This window comes from Chrysemys picta, chromosome 7, assembly GCF_011386835.1.
Source record: "Chrysemys picta bellii isolate R12L10 chromosome 7, ASM1138683v2, whole genome shotgun sequence".
NCBI lineage: Eukaryota > Metazoa > Chordata > Testudines > Emydidae > Chrysemys > Chrysemys picta.
The window spans coordinates 54,995,246-55,016,040 of NC_088797.1; the positions used below are offsets into that span (position 1 = coordinate 54,995,246).

General features: G+C 43.7%; 1 protein-coding gene across 6 annotated transcripts in view; it reads left to right on the forward strand.

Moving 5' to 3' along the window:
- The window catches only part of ANXA7 (annexin A7), a 50,089-nt gene that overhangs the window by 12,283 nt on the left and 17,011 nt on the right, over positions 1-20,795 (forward strand). For 5 of the 6 annotated variants that reach the window (XM_065553281.1, XM_065553284.1, XM_005285620.5 and 2 more), the window contains exons 2-7: positions 3,530-3,584; positions 7,720-7,948; positions 10,161-10,268; positions 11,564-11,607; positions 19,526-19,628; positions 19,935-20,029. In XM_065553281.1, the coding sequence (XP_065409353.1) occupies positions 3,530-3,584; positions 7,720-7,948; positions 10,161-10,268; positions 11,564-11,607; positions 19,526-19,628; positions 19,935-20,029 (634 nt within the window). Of the gene's footprint in view, positions 1-1,921; positions 2,143-2,374; positions 3,585-7,719; positions 7,949-10,160; positions 10,269-11,563; positions 11,608-19,525; positions 19,629-19,934; positions 20,030-20,795 lie in introns of those variants that run through there. The other variant, XM_065553282.1, reaches the window with a different exon arrangement.

Here is a 20,795-nt window from a genome sequence, read left to right on the forward strand (position 1 = left end):
ATCACTTGATGATTAACTGTTCTGTTCATTCCCTCTGGGGCACCTGGCATTGGCCACTGTCGGAAGATGGACCTTTGGTCTGACCCAGTATGGCCGTTCTTATGTTCTTATTTTCTTAATATTCTATTAGAGAATTCTGTAGACCATAGAATATTCTATATTGAGAATGTAGGGATAAAATTCACCCCACCTTCATAAAACCTAAGTATTCAGTTTCTATTCAGGTACAGTGCAGAGGTTACATTCCTTCCTTCAATCCAGGGTCAGGGGCTGCTGCTGCTCTGGCTTCTGGGCTGAAATAGTTGCTCCAGCCCTTCCACATTGATTGTGCAGGATACTGTATCCACTGGATCTGCAAACACTCCCCTGGCTAATTGCAGGGCTTAAGTAGTAGTGTGGAAGACTAACAACAGCCTTTCACACCAGGGATGAATGTCACTTCATCCCTAGTGCAGATTTATAGCTTTTTGATAGTTGTACTTGTTTAAGGGAGATTATACATATTCACATCAGGCCTTTGTGAGGTCTTTCCTTTACCTGAATGTTTCCTCCCCAGTTTTTGCCTGACTTCTGGGTAGTGTTTGCATTGTAATAATTAATGAGTCTGGAAACATTTGCTATAAACCTCCATTTTCAGTGTTTTCTGCTCATTAGTAAATATTTGCTTTCAGGTTGAAACTTAGATTTTTGCAAACCTTTTTCATGCAGCACTTTGCTGTTTTGGTTTGTTTGTTAATGGCTCAAGACAGCAATGTAATTTTGTGCTGTGGGTCATGTTCATCATAGTAGAAGTTTTAAAGGCCATGATATTTCTTATGAATGTCCATGTTTACTTCAGTGGGAATCTGGTGAGGATAAGGTTTTGCAAATTATTTTAAAGATTGCAGGTAGCTGAGAGGTGGTTAATGAACATTGAAATAATACCACACAGGAGAGCTGAATAAACATACAGTTGTAACCCTTCTGCCCCTCTGAGTTGGCAGCAACAAGGGCTGGGTTCTGTATCTAGGGGTTCCGTTTCAATAACGCAATGCAAAACCGGCTCGAGCCCCCACCCAGTGACCTGGGACAATTACATACCACCCCCTGGGCGCCTCTAAGAGGCAATACTTCCCCTCTCGCAAGCACGGAGTCTGAGTGTAGCAGAAAATGTTTAATAACATGAGGTAAACGACATCAGCATTAAATTGGAAAAACACCACAAACAGGATTCATAACACAAACCATGAGCAAAAGACCCACCCCAGCAAATTGGGCCGTGTCCTTTCCCTTTGGTTCTTGAATCCAGCAACCCAAAAATCACCCAGAGTCCCCAAAGTCCAACACCCCAAAAGTTTCTTGAGTCCAGCAACCCAAGAATCCCAAAAGTGCAGCAACCCAAAGTCTCTGCCCCTGGTCAGTGCAGCCCCAGAGTTCAAAAGTTTATCTGCAGGGTTTTACCTCCCTCCCCCAGCCTGGGTGGAAAGTGGGGGGAGAAAAGGGGACACGCAGGGTGTTAAGGGGCACCTTACGTGGTCCGAGGCCTACTGCCCGCCTCTCCGTGGGGTTCCGCTGCAGCTTTCACCACGAGCCGCTCCACTCCACCAGCTGTCCCGTGAGCCGCTCCTGCCATCCCACGAACTGCTCCGCTCTACCAGACACCCCACAAACTGCTCAGCTCCGCTCACCCTTCCGTGGGCCGCTCCACCAGCCGTCCCGCAAATTGCTCCGCTCGCCATTCCGTGTGCCGCAAACTGCACCGCTCTGCTCCGCCAGCCACTTAGCAATATAGCTTCAGGTTCCCCCACTGGTTAACACAGCACTCAGTGATCTCAACTGCTCTTTAGTGATTTCAGCTCATAGTGATGTCAGCTTGTAGTAGGGGAGCCCCAGAGCTGGTGCACCATTGGCCCAAAGTGAATTCCGCATAGCAGCCTGTAAATAGACTTTCAATAGAATCAAAAATTAGTTCTGCTATTCAACAGTGGAGATAGGCGGTGGTACAATTGGTGTTTCAGGCCCTCAAAGGAGGGAGGGGGAAGGCATACCATCATGTACAAATACTTGTACCCATCCTCTCTCAATTCACCAGGTTTTGGAACCCATGTCCCTTGTCTAGCGAGTGCTACTTAGGTGATGGTGAGACCCTCTGTCATAAAACAGGTTTCAGAGTAGCAGCCGTGTTAGTCTGTATCCGCAAAAAGAAGAACAGGAGGACTTGTGGCACCTTAGAGACTAACAAATTTATTAGAGCATAAGCTTTCGTGGACTATAGCCCACGTGGACTATGCATCCGAAGAAGTGGGCTATAGTCCACGAAAGCTTATGCTCTAATAAATTTGTTAGTCTCTAAGGTGCCACAAGTCCTCCTGTTCTTCTTTTTGTCATAAAACAGTTTCATTGTCCTTGATTCACATAATCAGGGTAACAACACTTTATTCCTCCTGCCCCAATAACAGAGAAACTGGGGATCCCACCCCATCCAAAGTAACCACTTTCAGTTGCTATTTTCCACACTTGCCATAATTCACCACCAGATGTCAGGGTAGAGCTCATCCTGACTCTGCTTACAAAGTTAATAACTCTGATTTGCTGGCAGGTTTAGGCAACTATCCTGATTATTTTTTTAAACAAAAAACATATTTTATCATCTTGGGTTTAAGGAAGCAATCTCTTCTGTTTTGGTATGGAGCCTTCCCTGTTGCCCTTTCAGTTGCAGCAGTAAAGATTTATCATTTGTGAGAAACAATGCAAAATAGTGATGCTGTGGGTTTTAAAAAATTGAATCCTGCTATGTGATCTCCATTATTTTTGCTCGCTGAGTGCGGTGTGTGAAATAGATGCTTATTTCTGTGCTAGAAGAAGATTATATTGAAACTTATTTTTATTTAGTTATGAAAATGATAGCTTCATAAACCATTTTTAATTTCCATAAATAAAATAGGATGCTCCTCTTCTAGCTCCTGATTTTGGAAGGTGCGGAATGCCCTTAACTTCAGTAGGAGTTAAGGGCAATGAGAGATGGGGGTACTCAGCCTCTCAGTGGACCAGACCCTTATAGAACGAAACAAAAGTGGCACTGAGTGGCATGATTGATATGTGGTTTTCCCTTTGTAACTGCCTCATTAGTGACAGGTTTCAAAGTAGCAGCCGTGTTAGTCTGTATCCACAAAAAGAACAGGAGTACTTGTGGCACCTTAGAGACTAACAAATTTATTTCAGCATAAGCTTTCGTGGGCTACAGTTGCATCTGAAGAAGTGAGCTGTAGCCCACGAAAGCTTATGCTGAAATAAATTTGTTAGTCTCTAAGGTGCCACAAGTACTCCTGTTCTTTTTGCCTCATTAGGTTCATGTGTCTGAGAAGTTCTGAATTGAAAAGTTTTATTTTTTTTTAAAGTAGCTGACAAGTAAAATTCATACATATCAGTATGCTGTGTGCGTACCTCCACAGCTAAGCAAGATAATGGGTACTCAGCACACAAACAACTAACTCATGCCACTGTACTTCAAATCCAAAAGCTCGTCACTGAAAACGTTGTTCTTTTTCAGAATGTCATACCCAGGCTATCCTCCTTCAGGTTATCCTGCTTTCCCTGGATATCCCGTAAGTATGTCCTGTTTTTTAAATGCCTTGTACTTGCAGTATAGGCCACACCCTTGTGACTTTCTCCTCTGTCATGCCATGTGCTGAGGGAATATTAGGGCTTGGCTACACTTGCAAGTTAGAGCGCATTAAAGTAGCCCTGGGTGCCCTAACTCCTGAGGTGTCCACACTGGCAAGGCACTTAGAGCGCCTGGACTCTGCAGCTGGAGCGCTCCTGGTAATCCACCTCCACGAGAAGCATAAAGCTTGCTGCGCCCTGGCTGAAACACCCGAGCATCAGTGTGGATGACGTGTTTCATTGCAGCGCTGTGATTGGCCTCCGGAAACATCCTATAATCCCCTGAAGTCAAGTGGCCACTCTTGTCATTGTTTTGAACTCAGCTGCAGGCATGCGGATATCCCCTTTCAAAGCTCCGTTTCTGACAGCCAGCATGCTTATCTGCTCCGGGACAAAGCAAGACATTACTGTGGAATGCTGCTGTTTTTAGTGTGTGTGAGAGAGAGAGGCGGGGGAAGGTGGGGTCTGCTGCTGTCTGAACTTACAAGACAGCATGCTGACACACTGCCCCCCAAAACACACTGTCTCTCCCCCCACATACACACAATACACTCCCTGTCACACTCCCCCGCCCCCATTTGAAAAGCACATTGCAGCCACTTGCACACTGGGATAGCTACCACAATGCACTGCTCTTTGTGGTGTTGCAAGAGCTGCTAATGTGGCCACGCCAGTGCGCTTGCAGCTCACAGTGTAAACACACGGCAGCGTTTTCCCTGCTAGGCTGAGAGAAGCTTGGCTCAGTTTTGGTGATTTGTTTTGTAACTTGTCGATTCTCTTGATTTTCTTTGTTTTTCTGGATAGTCTTGTGCCTCTTGTCATAAGAGCAGTGTTTATTCAGTAGTTTGGCTCTACATTTGAATCCAAACTTTGTGACTCACTCCCCATGTATATAGAAGTTCAAGGATCTTCTGATCTGGGGTTTCGCTTCAGCCTATTATACAGATGATATTTGAATCTTGATCAGTGTTTGCTGGAGTTCACACATCTGGTCGTGGTTCAGGTTCAGCTGTAATACCCTGTAGATCTGTGGCCTGATTTTTCATAGGTGCTGAGCAAACTGCAGCGCTCATTAATTTCAGTGAGAGCCGTGGGTAATGAGCATCTTTAAAAATCTATCTTCTTGCTCATATACCATGAGGATTTGTCTTTTGCTGAGGATACAGAGCAGTTTAGCTAATTTGTCTTGTCTTTTTTGGCCGTTTGGCTGTGGAACTTCATTCCCCTTGCAACTCATGAGTGGATGATCTAAGATTCCACTGAATACTCCTGGGAGCATTCTGCACCAAAAAAATAAAAATTCTGCCCACAATATTTTAAAATTCTGCAAATTTTATTTCAAAATACTACTACATAATCACACCAGTTTCAATTATTTTGGTAATTTATTTCAAAATACCTGTCAGCAAGTATGTCTGTAGCAATACAGACACACACGAAAACTCCCCCAGGAGTAGAGAGTTAAAGAAACCCCTATGACAACCCACTTCCTGTTTCGCTGCACCCTTCTCTTCCCCCCCCCCCCCCAGAGCCCAGCCGGGGGGCCAGACACTCACAACTCCTCCCCCCCCAGCCAATACACCCAACCCCCCTCCCTCCCATAGCTCAGCCACAGCCCCCCGGCCCAGATACCCGCACCCTCTCCCCCTGAGCCCAGCCGTGGGGTCTCCAATCATTAGTACTACCAGCAGCCACTGTCTCAAGTTAAGAAGTGGAAGAATAGCTGAATGCTTTTAGATCAAATCTCCATTTAACAAACAGAACCAAACTTTTTTCCCAGAGGTGCTGAGCACCAACAATTCCAACTGAAGTCGAAATTGTGCAGGACATCTGAAAATCAGGCCCTGCTTTTTTAAGGAAAAATCTCTAACTGAGGGTTTATTGTTGGTAAACATTCATAGTATGAAAATTCATAGTTCATAATTCATAGTATTATGTTGGTGAGAAGTATCTTTTAAAAGTACACAGCTTGAAATCTGGTCAAATTAAAAAAATGAGTTAAAAGTATTTTCAGATACTACACCTGCCATTAAGCTTTCTGCCTTGTCTTGTCAATCACATATATTATTATTTTTTTTAAAAGTGTGTTTTCTTTACCCACTTTCTGTGTGAAAGATTCATACAAACAGGGGAAACCGTGAAACTGACTATATCCAAAGTGCTGTCAAGATGGACAAATAAAACAAATCTGAAAGAAGCGAAATACCTTTTCTCTACTCTTTCAGTTATAGCAATGTTAGGCATTTACTATAACAATTTATTATATTATAATGCAAAATGTTTTCAGACAGAAGTGTGATTTTTTTTTTAAAGTGGATTTGTCCCTTTAAAATAATATTAAATGGGAAATGGGAAATTCCTGATGACTTATATCTGGCATATAAGGAGTTGGACATCAATAACAAAAAAGGAAGCGGGTAAGAGAATGTTTGCAGTAGCATTCCCAACTTTACTGAAGAGTTTTTACCTAGCATTATTGCAAGACACATCACATTTACTCTACAAGTGCATACTATAAGTCAAATTTAGATTGTGAAAACACTTCATTTGTAACATGTATTTTGATCAATAAAGATTTTCAGATAAATTTTGAATTCAAGTATCAGTCATTACACTGATTTCAAAAATTTTGTCACCATTCTTCAAAACATAGCTCATGACAGCCTAGGAAATGGAGATTAACAGTGCAGCCTTGAGTGTTATATGGTCTTCATTTCCAAAAAGCTTCAAAACAAACTTCAATCCAGCAGAAGAGGATCAAAAACAAATCTAGAAGCCTGTGGATGGATGAGCTGCACTGGAAAATTTAAGCTAGTTTGAGAACTGTAACATGATCAAAATAATTCATATGCAGCAAACTCAAGTACTGTGCATACAACACAGCTGCATTTATCATTTATGTACAGTGATCTGCTAATATATTCAGAATGTATCCTAACAATTCTAGTGGCACCCTTTGTGCAGCTATAGTTAAGGGCTTTATCAGCCTTGTCTGTTACAAAGCTCTATTTTCATGAGCAAAAGTGCTGCACTGGATTCTGAAATGCTAAAGTTCAATTCCAGAAACACACTTGATTTCATTACATGAATAATTGGAAGATCTTAATTTGAGTTTGTAATGAAATATTGCAGCTTATTCATTGTGGATTTATTGCTTTGCTAGGCTTAAAATATTTTAAAATGTGAAATGATTGCTATTCTGCCTAAAATGAGTTGTACTGTTAGTGTTAGGTTTGTCAGCGAGAAATTTACATTACAATTACTTCAAGATGAGGTGTGTGGTCTCTGTATTGTCCAAACAGGCCGTGAAGTCATGAAGTCATACTGATAGTGTTTTCCGAAATACCCCACTTTGCTAGCAGGTTTTGCTTCTGCTGGGAAAGACTTAAGTGTGTTTTGCTGAAGTAAATATAAGGGAGGTGGGAGTGGCCTTCTGGGCAGGAAGAATCTAATGTGTGAACTGAGCCATCCAGAGGTAGGAAACTTGGGAGCAGCCAAGCCTGAGAAGGTTTGAATAGAATTTTTTGTATTGTTAATTTCTGTTAATAAAACCAAATCCCAGGAAGTGGACGAGTATGAACTGTACATAATATGTGGGCTGTGTTTGCAGAGCAGTTTGGGAGTGGTAGCTGTCCAGAACTGATTTACAATGAACCAATTTGATTTATATAGTCACGAACTCTTTATTTCAGTAACTTTTGGATTGCATATTTCTGAGATCTCATGTATGGCTATTAACCCATAGGAACTTCCCTCAGAGACCCTAGTCAATTTTGAATGTGCTTGTTTCAAGACCTGTATTTCATTTACTGCTGGTCTTGCTTGTTAAAGATCAGGCTCACACTTGACAAGGCAAATACATTTTGATGTTTCTGTATCAGTACTGTTTTTTTTTAACCCAGTAACAAGAGTTAAAGCAAGTTCATCAATGCAGATTTTTGAATTTCTCTTCTTTGTTAAATCAGACCTTATTGTTAATTAAGTTGTGCATACTTTGGTAGCTAGAGAGAGAGAGTCTTTATTTCCTTGTCTGTCTCTAGCAGATACACAAGTATTCTCTCCATTATCTGTTTTCAGCCTACAGGACAAGAGTCTGTTTATCCACCTGCTGGTCAATATCCCTATCCTGCTGTTCCTGGAGGCTTCCCTCCTGTGGGAGGTGGTGCATATCCTGCAGCGCCACCAAGTGGTGGGTTCCCAGGAGCTGCAGGATACCCTGCGCCTGGAGGCTATCCTGGAGTTCCCCAACCTGGGGGGGGCTACCCTGGAGCTCCCCAACCTGGGGGGATGCCATCTTATCCTGGAGGTAATATTCAAGAACACTGTTCACAGGTTATTTCCATCATAATCAGTCCCTGTATTTGGTTCAGAAAATACAAAAAAAAAAAAGCTTTGTCTAGTGGTTATTGCAGGAGACTGGCACGCAGAGCTCGGTTCTGTGGAGTAGGCAATATTAATATTACAATAGCACCCAAAGGCTGAGGTGCTGGGCACTATACAGATGTGGAAAGAAGCAACCAGTGTCCTGAAGGGTTTACAATCTAATGATACAAAAGGGTACGGGATGGGAATACAAACAAATGAGTAGGTTTGTTTTGTTTTTAACTGGGGTTAGAGGAAGGGATGAGGAAGAGGAAAGAAGAGGAATAGGCAGAGTTTGTCACTAGTCCAGTCATGATCAGCAAGCTGAGTTTTGTTGGCAGCAGGGCAGAGGTGGAACTTAGTGGGAACAGGAGAATAGGGAGGGCAGGTGGGGGCGGGGGAGAGGGAGAGAGTGAGTGTTTGTGCTCAAAGAGAAAAGGCAGAGGAGAGCTGTGGAGGGAGCCAAAGAGCTGCTATTAGAGAGCACGATTAGGTGAGAACATTCAAAGGGGAAAAATCAGAAAATTAATTTAAACGAGTTCCTGATAAAAACCAGGTATGATAGAAAACCAAAGTTCTGAAAGCATATGAAGGTCTTTCAGCTGTCGGTTCTGGTGGTCTGTCCTTGGAACTGGCTCCCGACTCTGAAATGCAGCGTATATGGTAGCTCCAGCATTTGGTGAAGAGGCAGGAGGCATATTTCCAGTTATGCCACTGACATGCTGTGTGACCATGGTCAAATTGCTTAATCTTTTTGTGCCTCAGTTTCAGATAATGGGTAAGTAATTATGCTCTTGTTATTGAGTCTTATTTAATTAATAGCTATCAAATGCTTTATGCTCTAATCAAAGGGACTATATAAATGTATAATATTAGAATACATTTTTTCACACATTTCATTAGGGAAAGGGCTTTAGGATTATTGCTGTGGATTCAGAAGTTTTGTTAATTTTGATGGCAAGGCTCTAAATACTGAATGTACATTATTATTCATGCTCCTTTTCTACCTCATCCCCATTTAAAAAATAATAATTCTCATCTGCACTAGCTGTCAATTTGCATTGTATTCCTAGCACATGTGGTCTGGGTAAACATTTATTATTTCTTGTTTCCTGCTCTGCCTCTCTGCAGAGCCAAACTCTGACATATCAGTTTTTGAATAACCAAATAGAATTCTCAGGAAAGCCCTTTTCCTCCCCCCACCCCCCTGTCACGGAGTGTGGGGGGAGACAAGGCCCTACACCCCCGGCTTCCAGCGATTCACCATGACTCTCAGCCAGCCAGTAAAACAGAAGGTTAATTTAGACGACAGGAACACAGTCCAAGACAGGTCTTGCAGGTACAGACAAACAGGACCCCCTCAGTTAGGTCCATCGGGGGCGGGGGGGGGGGGAGGGAAGGGAGGCCAGAGCCTCGTTGGTGGACCAGAGCCCCATCTGGGCTCCTCTCCATCTCCCTAGCCAGCTCCCAACTGCAACTCCCTCCAGCGATCTTACTCAGCCTCCCCCCCCGGCTCCTCCCCCCAGCCTTTGTCCAGTTTCCTGGGCAGAGGTGTCACCTGGCCTCCAACCCCCTTCCTTGGTTCTCATGTTACCTGCTCAGGTATCCTCCCTCAGGGAAAGTCTCCCATCTCCCATGCAGACAGCCCCAGCAAAACTCCCCTGCAACCTTCCCAGGCCAATACTCCCCACTCAGTATTCAAAGAACACATTAAGAACAGTCCCACTTCGTCATAACCCCCAACTAGTGTTATTGCTTCTGTCTGACAATTACCAAAGGTCAAACTGCAAGCTTTATGAATTAAACATATATGTGTTTTCCCAAGTCTAACATTATTCCAAAGGAAAAAAACAAATGTGTTTCTCAATAATTCACCTACATAAATCCAACCCGAAAGTTGCACAGACTTATTTCTGAAGGAGATGAAGGTAAATCAGAAATATTACTACTTTTATTCCAATCTGGTGTCTGAACTCACGAAGCATGATGGTAGCTTTTCAAATCTTTGTATAAATTACTAGGATATTGTTGTCTGTGTCCAAAGATTTTTAGTTACAGTTGCATTACACAACATCCTACTCTGTTTTTATTATAAATCAACTAAAATTTAAATTACCAAAAAACCTCTATTTTTTTACCCCTTTTTTCCCCTCTAGCTCCTACAGGTCCTGGGTTTGGTGTCCCCCCTAATGGATCTAGCTTTGGTGGTTATCCTCAACCTCCATCTCAAACCTATGTGGGAGGTGGACCAGCACAAATACCAGGTAGGTAATGGGGGTGTGCATGTGCCTGTGTGTGCCATCCTAGTCAGATATCAAAAAAGTCATATACCTAAGAGTTGCACCAAGGAATTCCAGGTTAAGAACCTGAAATTATGCCCTCAGCTCCCTCTGTTGTTCTTAGCTATTGCAATTGGATGCTATGTATGTTCTTATGAAGGACAGACAACTCCTGATGATTTCTAAGACCAATGAATGACTGAGAGGAGAACTCAAATCTAAATAAATACTACATATATCAGAAAAGGCACACTTCCTGTTGCTGTTTATTTTCATATAGTGTTTGGGATGCTGTTGCTTCTTCATCCTGAAGGCCATTGATGAATTGTGAAAACCAGAATGCACTAGTGATCAGTGCCTGTATGGAGACGCTTCTGCATAGCCCTGAGAAATATGTGCAGTGCTCAGCAGCAAGAGTAAATCTCTATGCCCACACTGAACTAAGCACTTGGGAGTAGGGGGAAGTGTAAAGGAGGCGTAGGCAGGTGCTTAAAGGCAACCCAGTGAATGTAAATGATGTGTGTCAAGGACATTTTAAGGATTTTCAGTTGTCAGCTAGGCAGCTATCTCCTTGAATGCGCTTAAGAGTAGCACTTATAAGAGACTGAGAATGGGGACAGCTATGAGGGCCATCTTAGTTCTTTTAAGATTGCTTCACTAACTTTAACAGTGGTTAAGCCACTGTTAACATAACACAAGTTTGTATGCCCACCTACATACGAAGAATAAAATACACATGTTCCAATGCTTTCTAATGGAAAACCAGATTACTTTGTCATATTTTGCTTTAACAATTGTCAGTGTATCACTCTTCATATTTAAGACATTTGTAAGTGATTTAATCTTCACTCTAGTCAGCTGTAGTAATTAGAATATCTTTAATACTGAACTGCTAAACTCCTTTTGGACACCAGTTGTTCCTTAGCTCTGAGTTTCCTGGCTTTTGTCATAGGGAGCAGGGATTAGAAGGGAGAGATTTCACTAGCTCCCACAGCACTAGTAAAATTGCTTAGCATTCTTGATGCTTTCTTACTAGTGTGTATACTGGAGCCACTCCTGTGGCTTATTTGCTGTTGCTAGTCATTCCCATGGTTTCCACAAGAGCTGCCGTTTGCTGAGTATCATAGGCAACTTCATGTGTGAAAACAGAGATTATGTATGCAAAGTTGATAGATGTGTAAAGTGATGCATTATGAAATAAGATGATAGTACAATGTATCTTAACTCTGTATTAAGAAATAACCTTTTTCTTTTGCTTTGTTTTAAAATTTTCCTTTAAGTGGGATACCCTGGTGGACAAGTACCTTCCCCAGTGCCTAGTCAGGTATGTATTGTACTACTTTCATAATAAAACTGAGCAGTACATTGCCGTTTTCATGGGGAAAATGACAGTCTGTCTCTTTACAATAGTTCTGGGTGGATGGGCAGAGAAGGGGAGATGCTGGTAGTAATTCTGCAGACAGTGTTACAGTCTGTTCATTAATAGCCCTTTAAGTATTATGTGCAACATGATACCAGAAGAACTGCTATGAGAGGATACAGTCCTGTATAGTCAAATGCATTGAGTGGATAGGAAACATGTAAGGCAGATTCTCTTTGCAATCCTGAGTATTACTATGTTACCAAATACTGCAGTATGTGTCTAATTCTATTTTTGAATAGCACATGCTTGACTTTCCCTTTGAATTTTGTATAAAGGTCCAATCTTGGTCAGTGTTGCCAGTGACATCACTGCGATGAGGATTTGACTGAAAGTTTTCAAAACGAATGGCTTCTTTTTATTTCCAGTTACAGAATGTTTCAAAATCAGCTATCACATCAGTTACTTGTAATCAGTTTAACTAATACACTTTTTGGGGAAAGTTTGGCTGGTAGGAGAGGTATAAATTTGTTCTACTTTGTCAAACAGTCTTGGAAAATGGCTAACTTCCCTTCAATGGAAAAACACTTCTTTGTCATGGTTTTATCGTTTGCGCTGCCAATAGTACAATATAGCACAGCTGGGCAATTGAAATAATTTATAGTGTTACTATTATACACAATGCAGGGGAAGGAAAAAACTTGTACAAAAGATAGTCTGAGATAGAGTCCTGCAGGATCCACTACCATAATAGCAGGGGCGTGTAACATGTATTTTGTTGCAGGCAGGATTGGGTGGGCAAAAAAACCAAATTGTGGTAATTTGTGGGAAAATAAAATGCAAGTTTAGCTACACCTGCTGTTTAAGTTGACCTTATTATCGATCACTTAGTTTGAGCCTCTTTTTAAAATTTATTTCTATCAGAAACCTAGTGCTGTGAGCAGTTTTTCCATTAAGTGTTTTCAAAAAGCAATAACAATCCTAACATATACATAATTGGAATGGTATGTTTCAAAATTCTAAAAACAGTAATTAAGCAGTGTTTTTTTAACTTACTTTTTATAATAATTTAAAAAATCTACACCTTTTAAGGTAAAACTGTGGTGCAATTTGCTTTGATGTTCCATGTGATATGCACAACAGCAGTTTGTCATAAATAGAATTTCAGCAATGTAAAGCAAGCTTTTCTTTTCTTTTTTAAATAAAGGTTTTAATACTTAAATTGAAGTGAGGGATAGAAGGAGATTTGATGTCTATTATAACAGGAGTTAAACAAATCTTTCCTAAGCCATGTAAAAAAATACTACACCTCTACCCCGATATAATACTGTCTGATATAATGCGAATTCGGATATAACGCGGTAAAGCAGCGCTCCGGGGGACGGGGCTGCTTTACCTCGTTATATCCGAATTCGTGTTACCGCAAGCGGTTCCTCTGGCCCGCCTGTTACTTGCTGCAGCCCTCCCTGGCGCCCACCCTGCCCCAGCTCACCTACGCTCCGCCTTCTCCCACGAGCGTGCCACAGCTCCGCTTCTCCTCCCTCCCAAGCTTGCTGCGCCAATGAGCTGTGGTGCGCTCATGGGAGGAGGCGGAGTGGAGGTGAGCTGAGGCAGGGGGGCTGCAGCAAGTAAGGGAGGGCGCAGAGGAACTGCTCCTCACTCCAGCTCATCTCCGCCTCCTCCCCTGAGTGCGCCGCCGCAGCCCCGCTTCTCCCCCCCACCCTTTCCAGGCTTGCCGGGCCAAACAGCTGATTGGCGAGGCAAGCCTGGAAGGTGGCGGGGGGGAGAAGTGGAGCGGCGGAGGCAGAGCGGAGGTGAGCTGGGGCACGGAGCGGTTCCTCTCCCTACCCTGATATAATGCGGCCTCACCTATAACACGATGAGATTTTTTGGCTCCCGAGGACCGCGTTATATCGGGGTAGAGGGGTGTGTGTATGTGTGTGTGTGTGTAATAGGCACCCAAATAATCTCCAAGCCAGATCTTGACAGTAGCTGGCTTTTTGCACTGGTACTAAGTGTCACTGATTAGTGAGTGGGCCATATCTGCCATCTTGGAGGAATGTATGACTTTGAAACCAGAAGTGGCTTTATGCCTTTAGCAAGTGACTACAATCAAACCCATGCTTTAATGCAATTTTAAAAACCTCTTTTCTAGTTCTTCTTATTTATTTGTACCAAGACCAAAGGTGTACGTGGTGTTTCGCAGAACAGATTGTTAGATAAAGTATCCACCCCGAAGAATTTACAAACTAGATTATAAACATGACACAATAAATGAGAATGAGGGGAATGCGGCAGCGTGGTTGGACATGGTTACATACATAAGATTATTCAGACAACTGGCTCATAGGTTATATGGTAATATATAGAACAGAAAAACAAAGGATTGGTAATTTAATGACCAGATTTATAATCTGACTGTAAATTCTGCACCATGCTAATATTTAATGAAGCTCTGAACAGAAGAAGAAGAAACCCTTATGGACATCTAGTTTGACCTGTGTAACACCGGATACAGAATTTCATCCATTAATTCCTGCATCAAGCCCATAGTTTGTGGTAGAGCTAGAACATAATTAGAAAGACATCCAATATAGATTTAAAGACTTCAGGTGATGGAAACCATTACATCCCTTGGTAAGATGTTCCAGTGATTAAGTACCTTAATTTAGAAATCTGCACTTTTGTCTCACTTTAATTTATCTAGTTTCAGTTTCCCGGCATTGATTCTTGTTATGCCTTTACTAGAGTAGAGTCCTCTTCTATCAGAATCTTTTCCCCATATAGGTACTTATGAGGTGATTCAATCACCTCATAACTTTCTCTTTGAGAAGCTAAATAGATGGAGCTTCATAAGTCTTTTATTGTAAGGCACATTAACCAGACCTCTAATTCTAGTCGCTCTTTTCTGAATCCTTTTCAGGTTTTCAACAGCCTTTGAAAATAAATCAAACAAAAGTTTAGGAGTTACATAATAATTAATTTTTAACTGCATATGAGGCTTTCCTCTTTCCCCGAGAATTTAGAGTAAACTATCAAATCCTACTGATAAGAACAGAATTTTAAATAATTATTTGGAAAACAACATTCTTTAAAAATCTGATTAATTGAACTTGTGTGCATGAAAAAAACCACCATAAAACTGGTTGCTGCCTTTTGACACAATAAGTATTTATTTCCAAGTCTGCACATTTTTGTACTGAAACATCTGGATCATCATTTTGTTAAAAGGTGGATTGGAGCATAATGCAAAGTAAATGATGTAAGCAGCATGGTGTCTCAAAACATACTTTTTAGTACCATGAGAATAATACATAAAATATTTCTTCATTAATCTGTGCCTCAAGGGAGTATGGAAAATAACATGAAACACACTAATTGAAAATACACCCAGACTAGAATAGGGAGGACAGTGGAATATAGTTATGCCACTAAAGGTATTGCTTCAGAATCATTTCCCTTTGATTTTTCACTTACCATACAACACTTACTTTTAGTTTGGAAACTTTTTTAAGATGCTGCAAAATGATGGTTTACTTTGGATGCACGCACACTTTAATGTTAGACTCAGCCAGATGTGTCGATCATTTTATATATGTGTTTATAGTTTGGGGGTTATAGGCTCTCTGACTTTATTTTTAAGGCCATAGATGTTTGTTTAGATGACGTTCCTTATACATGCAAACTGGCAACATTAGGGTGACCAGACGTCCCGATATTTAGTTGTTTGTCCCACATCCCGACTGATGTATGGTCGGGATGCCATTTGTCCCGATAGTTTGCACTCTTTTTTTTTTTTATTTCCTTCGGCTGCAGGCCCCCCCCATGTGTCCCGATATTTTGTTCTTGTCATCTGGTCACCATAGGCAACATACTATTCTAACTGCAGATTAAAAAAGATTAAGAAAGATTAAGGCCAGAAGTATGTCAAAGCAAGTACAGATAATGCAATTCTTGATTCCTTTGTAAAGACATTATCTTGCATAAAGTCTGGGGGTAGGGGTGTGAAAGTTACTCGCCCCAAGCCAGAGGCTAGCTGCAGGGCTGTAGCTCTGCTCTCTTGGGGCCAATATTCAGGCCTATAGCCTGGAGGAAGGATCACTGCACCCTATGCAGAGATTCCCAGTCCCTGGATCCATGTAAGTATAGATCCAGTGGACACTGTCCTTATCACCAAAATCAAAGCAGGTGTGGAGTGTTCTCTCTTGGCATGCATAGGATATGGAGACTCCATCTCTCTTCCCCCCTTCACTATGCAGTCATGTCACGTGAGTTTTTCCACACTCAAACCCCCATATGGGGGCAAAGAGGGCCTTTGCCAGCAAGTGAAGTTCACCCATTTTGTTTTAGCTGCTTGATTACATAAGTTTCTAAGGATACTCAGTTGACTACTGTATACATTAAAAACTGCCTGCTTATTTAAGAGACCTGTGTATGGTAGTTGTGCACCAGAGACAGTAACAATTAAGCTGGTTTCCTTTGGATTGTTTTTATTACAAGTGCCATATAAACACATTGCTTAGTAAATCCCACAAATAGATACTGTGGCACCTTAGAGACTAACAAATTTATTTGAGCATAAGCTTTCATGGGCTACAGCCCACTTCTTTGGATGCATAGAATGGAACATATATTGAGGATATATATACACACTAGGGTGACCAGATCACCCAAGTCAAATATCGGGATGCGGGGGGGGGGGGCGTGGCCAACCCCCCCCCCAAAAACCCCCCCCCAAAAAAACAACCCTTCCTCCGCAAGCACTGGAGGGAGACCCGGGAGACTCAGGGGAAGCGCGGGGCCGGGGTGAGTAAGAGTCCGGCCTGGTCCCGAGCAGGCAGGACTCAGTTGGGTGGTAGGGAGAGGAGGGGGGCAGCCCGCGGTGCCAGGCGGCGGCTGTTCTCCCCCCCTGGGCAGCGGGACTCGGGAGCAGCCGCTGCTGAAGCTCCCACTGCTGCGGGGGAGGAAGCGGCCATGGCGCTTGGCGGCTGCGGCTCTGGCGTCCCCGAACCCCCCGAGCCGGGGCCTGCTGCGGGAACCCAGCAGCGCGCACGCTGCGCCCAGCCCCTGGCCAGTTGCGTCTGGGCTGCTGCCCAGCTGGTACTATCCCGCGGCGGCCCCGGAGCGGGGGCAGCAGGCCCCAGCCCCCCCATCCCGCTCGGGTCCCGCAGGGGAACGAATGGGGCTGGGCTGCCGATGCCTAGAGGGCTGGCTCTAGGTTTTTTGCCGCCCCAAGCAAAAAGAATTTTGGCTGCCCTCGGTCCCAGCCCTGGGCTCCTCGCCACACCCCCTGACACCCCAGCCCTGGGCTCTCAACCCCCCACCCGCACCCCCTGCCGCCCCAGCTCTGGGCTTCCCCCTACCCTCCCCACCATTGCCCCCACACACACACCTCCTGCCGCCCTAGCCCTGGGCTTCCCCCCACCACCACCTGCACCCTCCTTCGGCCACAGCCCTGGGTCACTGGTAACTCGCTCCCAGGGCAGGTCATTCAGCAGGAATTTTAGGTGTGCACAGAACACAGACAGGATTGGTTCCCATATGGTCACAGAACTGCAGTAAAGTGGAACAATTTTCAGCTTGTGTGATTGGAGCATATCTGGATGCATATTATAAGACTGTCCTACATAAATGAGGAAAAGTTGAAGTGCCTTTATTATTCTTTTGTTCCACTCTTTCTTTCTAAATTTGCCAATGCAATATCACTGACTTCCTTTTAAACAAACAAACAAACAAACAAACAAACAAAAAAGGCAATGGCTGTTGAAAATAGCAATTCCAGTCCTAATAACCACTGGGAAGCATTTCTTGCTCAATTTTATCCTACTTTTTCTATAGCAAGTTACAGTGGATCAGTATATTTGATTTGGGAGAAATGAAGTAACAGCCGCCCAAACTGAGCTTGAGCACTCCTTAATTTTGAGGTGTTCAAATCTGGAAGGCAGGTGCGGGGGGAGTGGAGGGGGGCTGTGGCTCCGCAGAGGAGCACAGGAGCATCTATGCAGCATGGTCTGAGTGGCACGGTAAGGGGGCTGGGGGGTTGGAGAAGGGGTAGGGGGTTCTGGGGGGGCAGTCAAGGGACAGGGAGCAGGGGTGTTGGATGGGGCGGAGGTTCGGGGAGGCAGGGAGAAGGGGGGGTTAGATGGGTCAGGGTTTGGGGGTTTGTCAGGGGACAGGCAGAAGTTGGATAGGCATGGGAGTCCAGGGGTTTGTCAGGGGACAGGTAGGGGGTGGGGTCCTAGGGGAGAAGTTGCGGGGGTCTCAGGAGGGGCAGCTGGGGACAAGGAGAAGGGAGGCTTAGATAGGGGGTGGGGTCCCAGGAGGGGGCAATCAGGGGACAAGGATCAGTGGGGCTTAGATAGGGGGTGGAGTCCTGGGGGGCAGTTGGGGCAGGGGTCCAGGGAGGGGGTGATCAGGGGACAGGGAGCAGGTGGGGGTTGGAGGGGTTGGGGTTTCTGTGGGGGGTAGTCGGAGGGGGTGGATGGTGGCAGGGGGGGGCTACCCTCCCTCCCCGTGGAGTGTCCTATTTTTTAAATGTTAAAATATGGTATCCCTACTCACAGTGCAGCTCTCCAGTCAAAGCAGGCTGCAGCGTGAGGTCTCAGCTTCCTCACTCACTCCCCCTCTTTCCTGGTGGTAGTGGCCAAGGGAATGCTGGGAAATGTAGTTCTTTCCCTGCTCCAGGGCTGGCTCTATAGGCAGGGAGCTAACCAAGGAACTACAGCTCCCAGGGTCCCCTGTTGGTTCTCAGCTTCCATGCTGGATCCCTGCCGCCCCTGCAAATGGGCTGCCCCAAGCACGTGCTTACTTTGCTGGTGCCTAGAGCCGCCCCTGGCTCTGAGAGGAGGATTCCTTTCTATCAAGCCCCTGCAGAATCCCCAGTGCACAGGCCAGCTACTTAGGCGCTGTACTTGTGAAAGTATCTGCCCTCTGGTGGCTTGCTTTTGGAAACTCTCTCTATGCAAAAAGGAGAGTTACAGTCTTCTTTAACTAGGGTGACCAGATGACAGGAAGAAAATATCGGGACACAAGGGGGGGGGTCACTGGCGGAGCAAAAAAAACCAAAAAACCGAGTGCTGCCGGTGTAAGGACACAAACAGCTCCCTCTCCCAATTCCCTACTGTGACCCAGTGCTGCTGGCAGTCGGGGGCGGGAGCTGAGAACAGCCCAGGGCTGCGGGCAGTCAGAGGAGATTATGCACCCTTCCTTAGGTATGCATACCTTCAGCCTCTGGTTTTTAGGAGGGGGGGGGGGGAGAGAAACCAACAGAGAACAGCTGAGTGCTGCCGGCAGTCAGAGGAGAAGAAAAAAAAAAGCCGAGAACAGCTGAGTGCTGCCGGCAGCCCGGCAGAGAAAAAAAAAAAAAAAAAAGCGGAGTGCAGCGTCCCGACCGAAGATCAATCGGGACGCGGGACAAATGCCTAAATATCGGGACGGTCCCGATTTTATCGGGACGTCTGGTCACCCTATCTTTAACCCACACAGCAGCTTTCTTCAGTATTCTGCATGTGGTCTGTTTGGAAAGCCCACTGATTTCAGTGAAAGTGCTACATCCAGAATGCTCCCTAGAGATCAGCAACATGTATTGGAAAGAACAGTTCTGTCCTAAAGGGTCACTGAGTTTGCGTCCAGAATATATCCTCAGCAACGCAACTGCGCAAAACAGTGTTAATTTGGCATTAGTGGATCAAAACTGTTCATTGCGCTAAAATGCCTTCCTAACTCTGTTAAGAGGTTGTTCCTCTCCCAAGAAGTGTGTGGTAAAACTTACAAGTTCCTTGCATCTCTCTCTGAAATATTAACTGTAAAGTTTAACACTACATTAAATTAGTACTTTGCATTGTGTAAATTGGCTGGTAATGCATAACTCGTTCATTCTTAGCCTGCAGCAATGACTCAAAGTACCCAGGGCACAATTCGAGCTGCGCCCAACTTTGATGCTGGGAGGGATGCAGAAATACTGCGCAAGGCTATGAAGGGATTTGGTAAGACAAGATCTTTATTTAGTGATTACTACAGAGTTTATGTTTATTAGCCAAAAAGTTAAAGACATTTTTCTTTTCTTCTGATTGTATAGATCTTGGGTAAAAAGTTTTCAGACTCCTAATTCTCAGCTGGTGCTTTTGAAAACTGTACCCTTTAAGCATATATATTGGCCAACATTTTTTATTTTAATATATGTATGTATAAAAATATGCACTGTATTTGTTAAAACTCTAAAATTGTAAAATGAACAGTTTTGGAGGAGTATGTTTATATTTCTTGTAAAAAATTGCCTTTTTATTTCCTAGGAACGGATGAGCAAGCTATCATTAATGTTGTGTCCAATCGCTCCAGTGATCAAAGGCAAAAAATCAAGGCAGCTTTCAAGACTATGTATGGCAAGGTATGTTCATTGGTTACTCTTCTAACCAATAAACAAATTGCAAGTGATACAGTAACACTAGCAAACTTGGTTGTCTGTAATGGTATTTTAGTCCCAGGTAGAGTGCACCTGATTTTTGTTTTTAAAATTTCTATGTACACTTAGCTACATTCCTTGTTTTACCAGTAGCTCCGGGAACTTCAGTACAGCCCTGACAATTGGCGGGATTTCTTCAAGCAGTGTCTTTCCATGACCAAACATTAAGTTTCCTTTATTTTTATTAATTATTTGAAGGGCAGAACATAATGAAATTCAAACTATACCTAGGTGGAAGACATCAGAAATACTTTGGCAGGTAATATTAACATATGGGATGGGATCTTGATTAATTGGAAAGACACTCTGAAACCAAGGATACAAAATTCAACAACAATCAATGTAAAGTGTTCAATGAAAGACAAACTATTTACATGCAGTTAGAGAGACTGGGGTCTAAACCCTAAAGTCCTTACTCAGGCAAAACTGCTATTGAAGTACATAGAGTTTTGCCAGAAATACAAACTTCAGGAATTGACCATGGAGGATAACCTACTATAGGTGGAACAGGATCTGAGTTATACACAGTAATTTATGGTACACCTCTACCCCGATATAACACTGTCCTCGGGAGCCAAAAAATCTTACTGCGTTATAGGTGAAACCGCGTTATATCAAAACTTGCTTTGATCCACCTGAGTGCGCAGCCCTGCCCCCCCGGAGCGCTGCTTTACTGCATTATATCCGAATT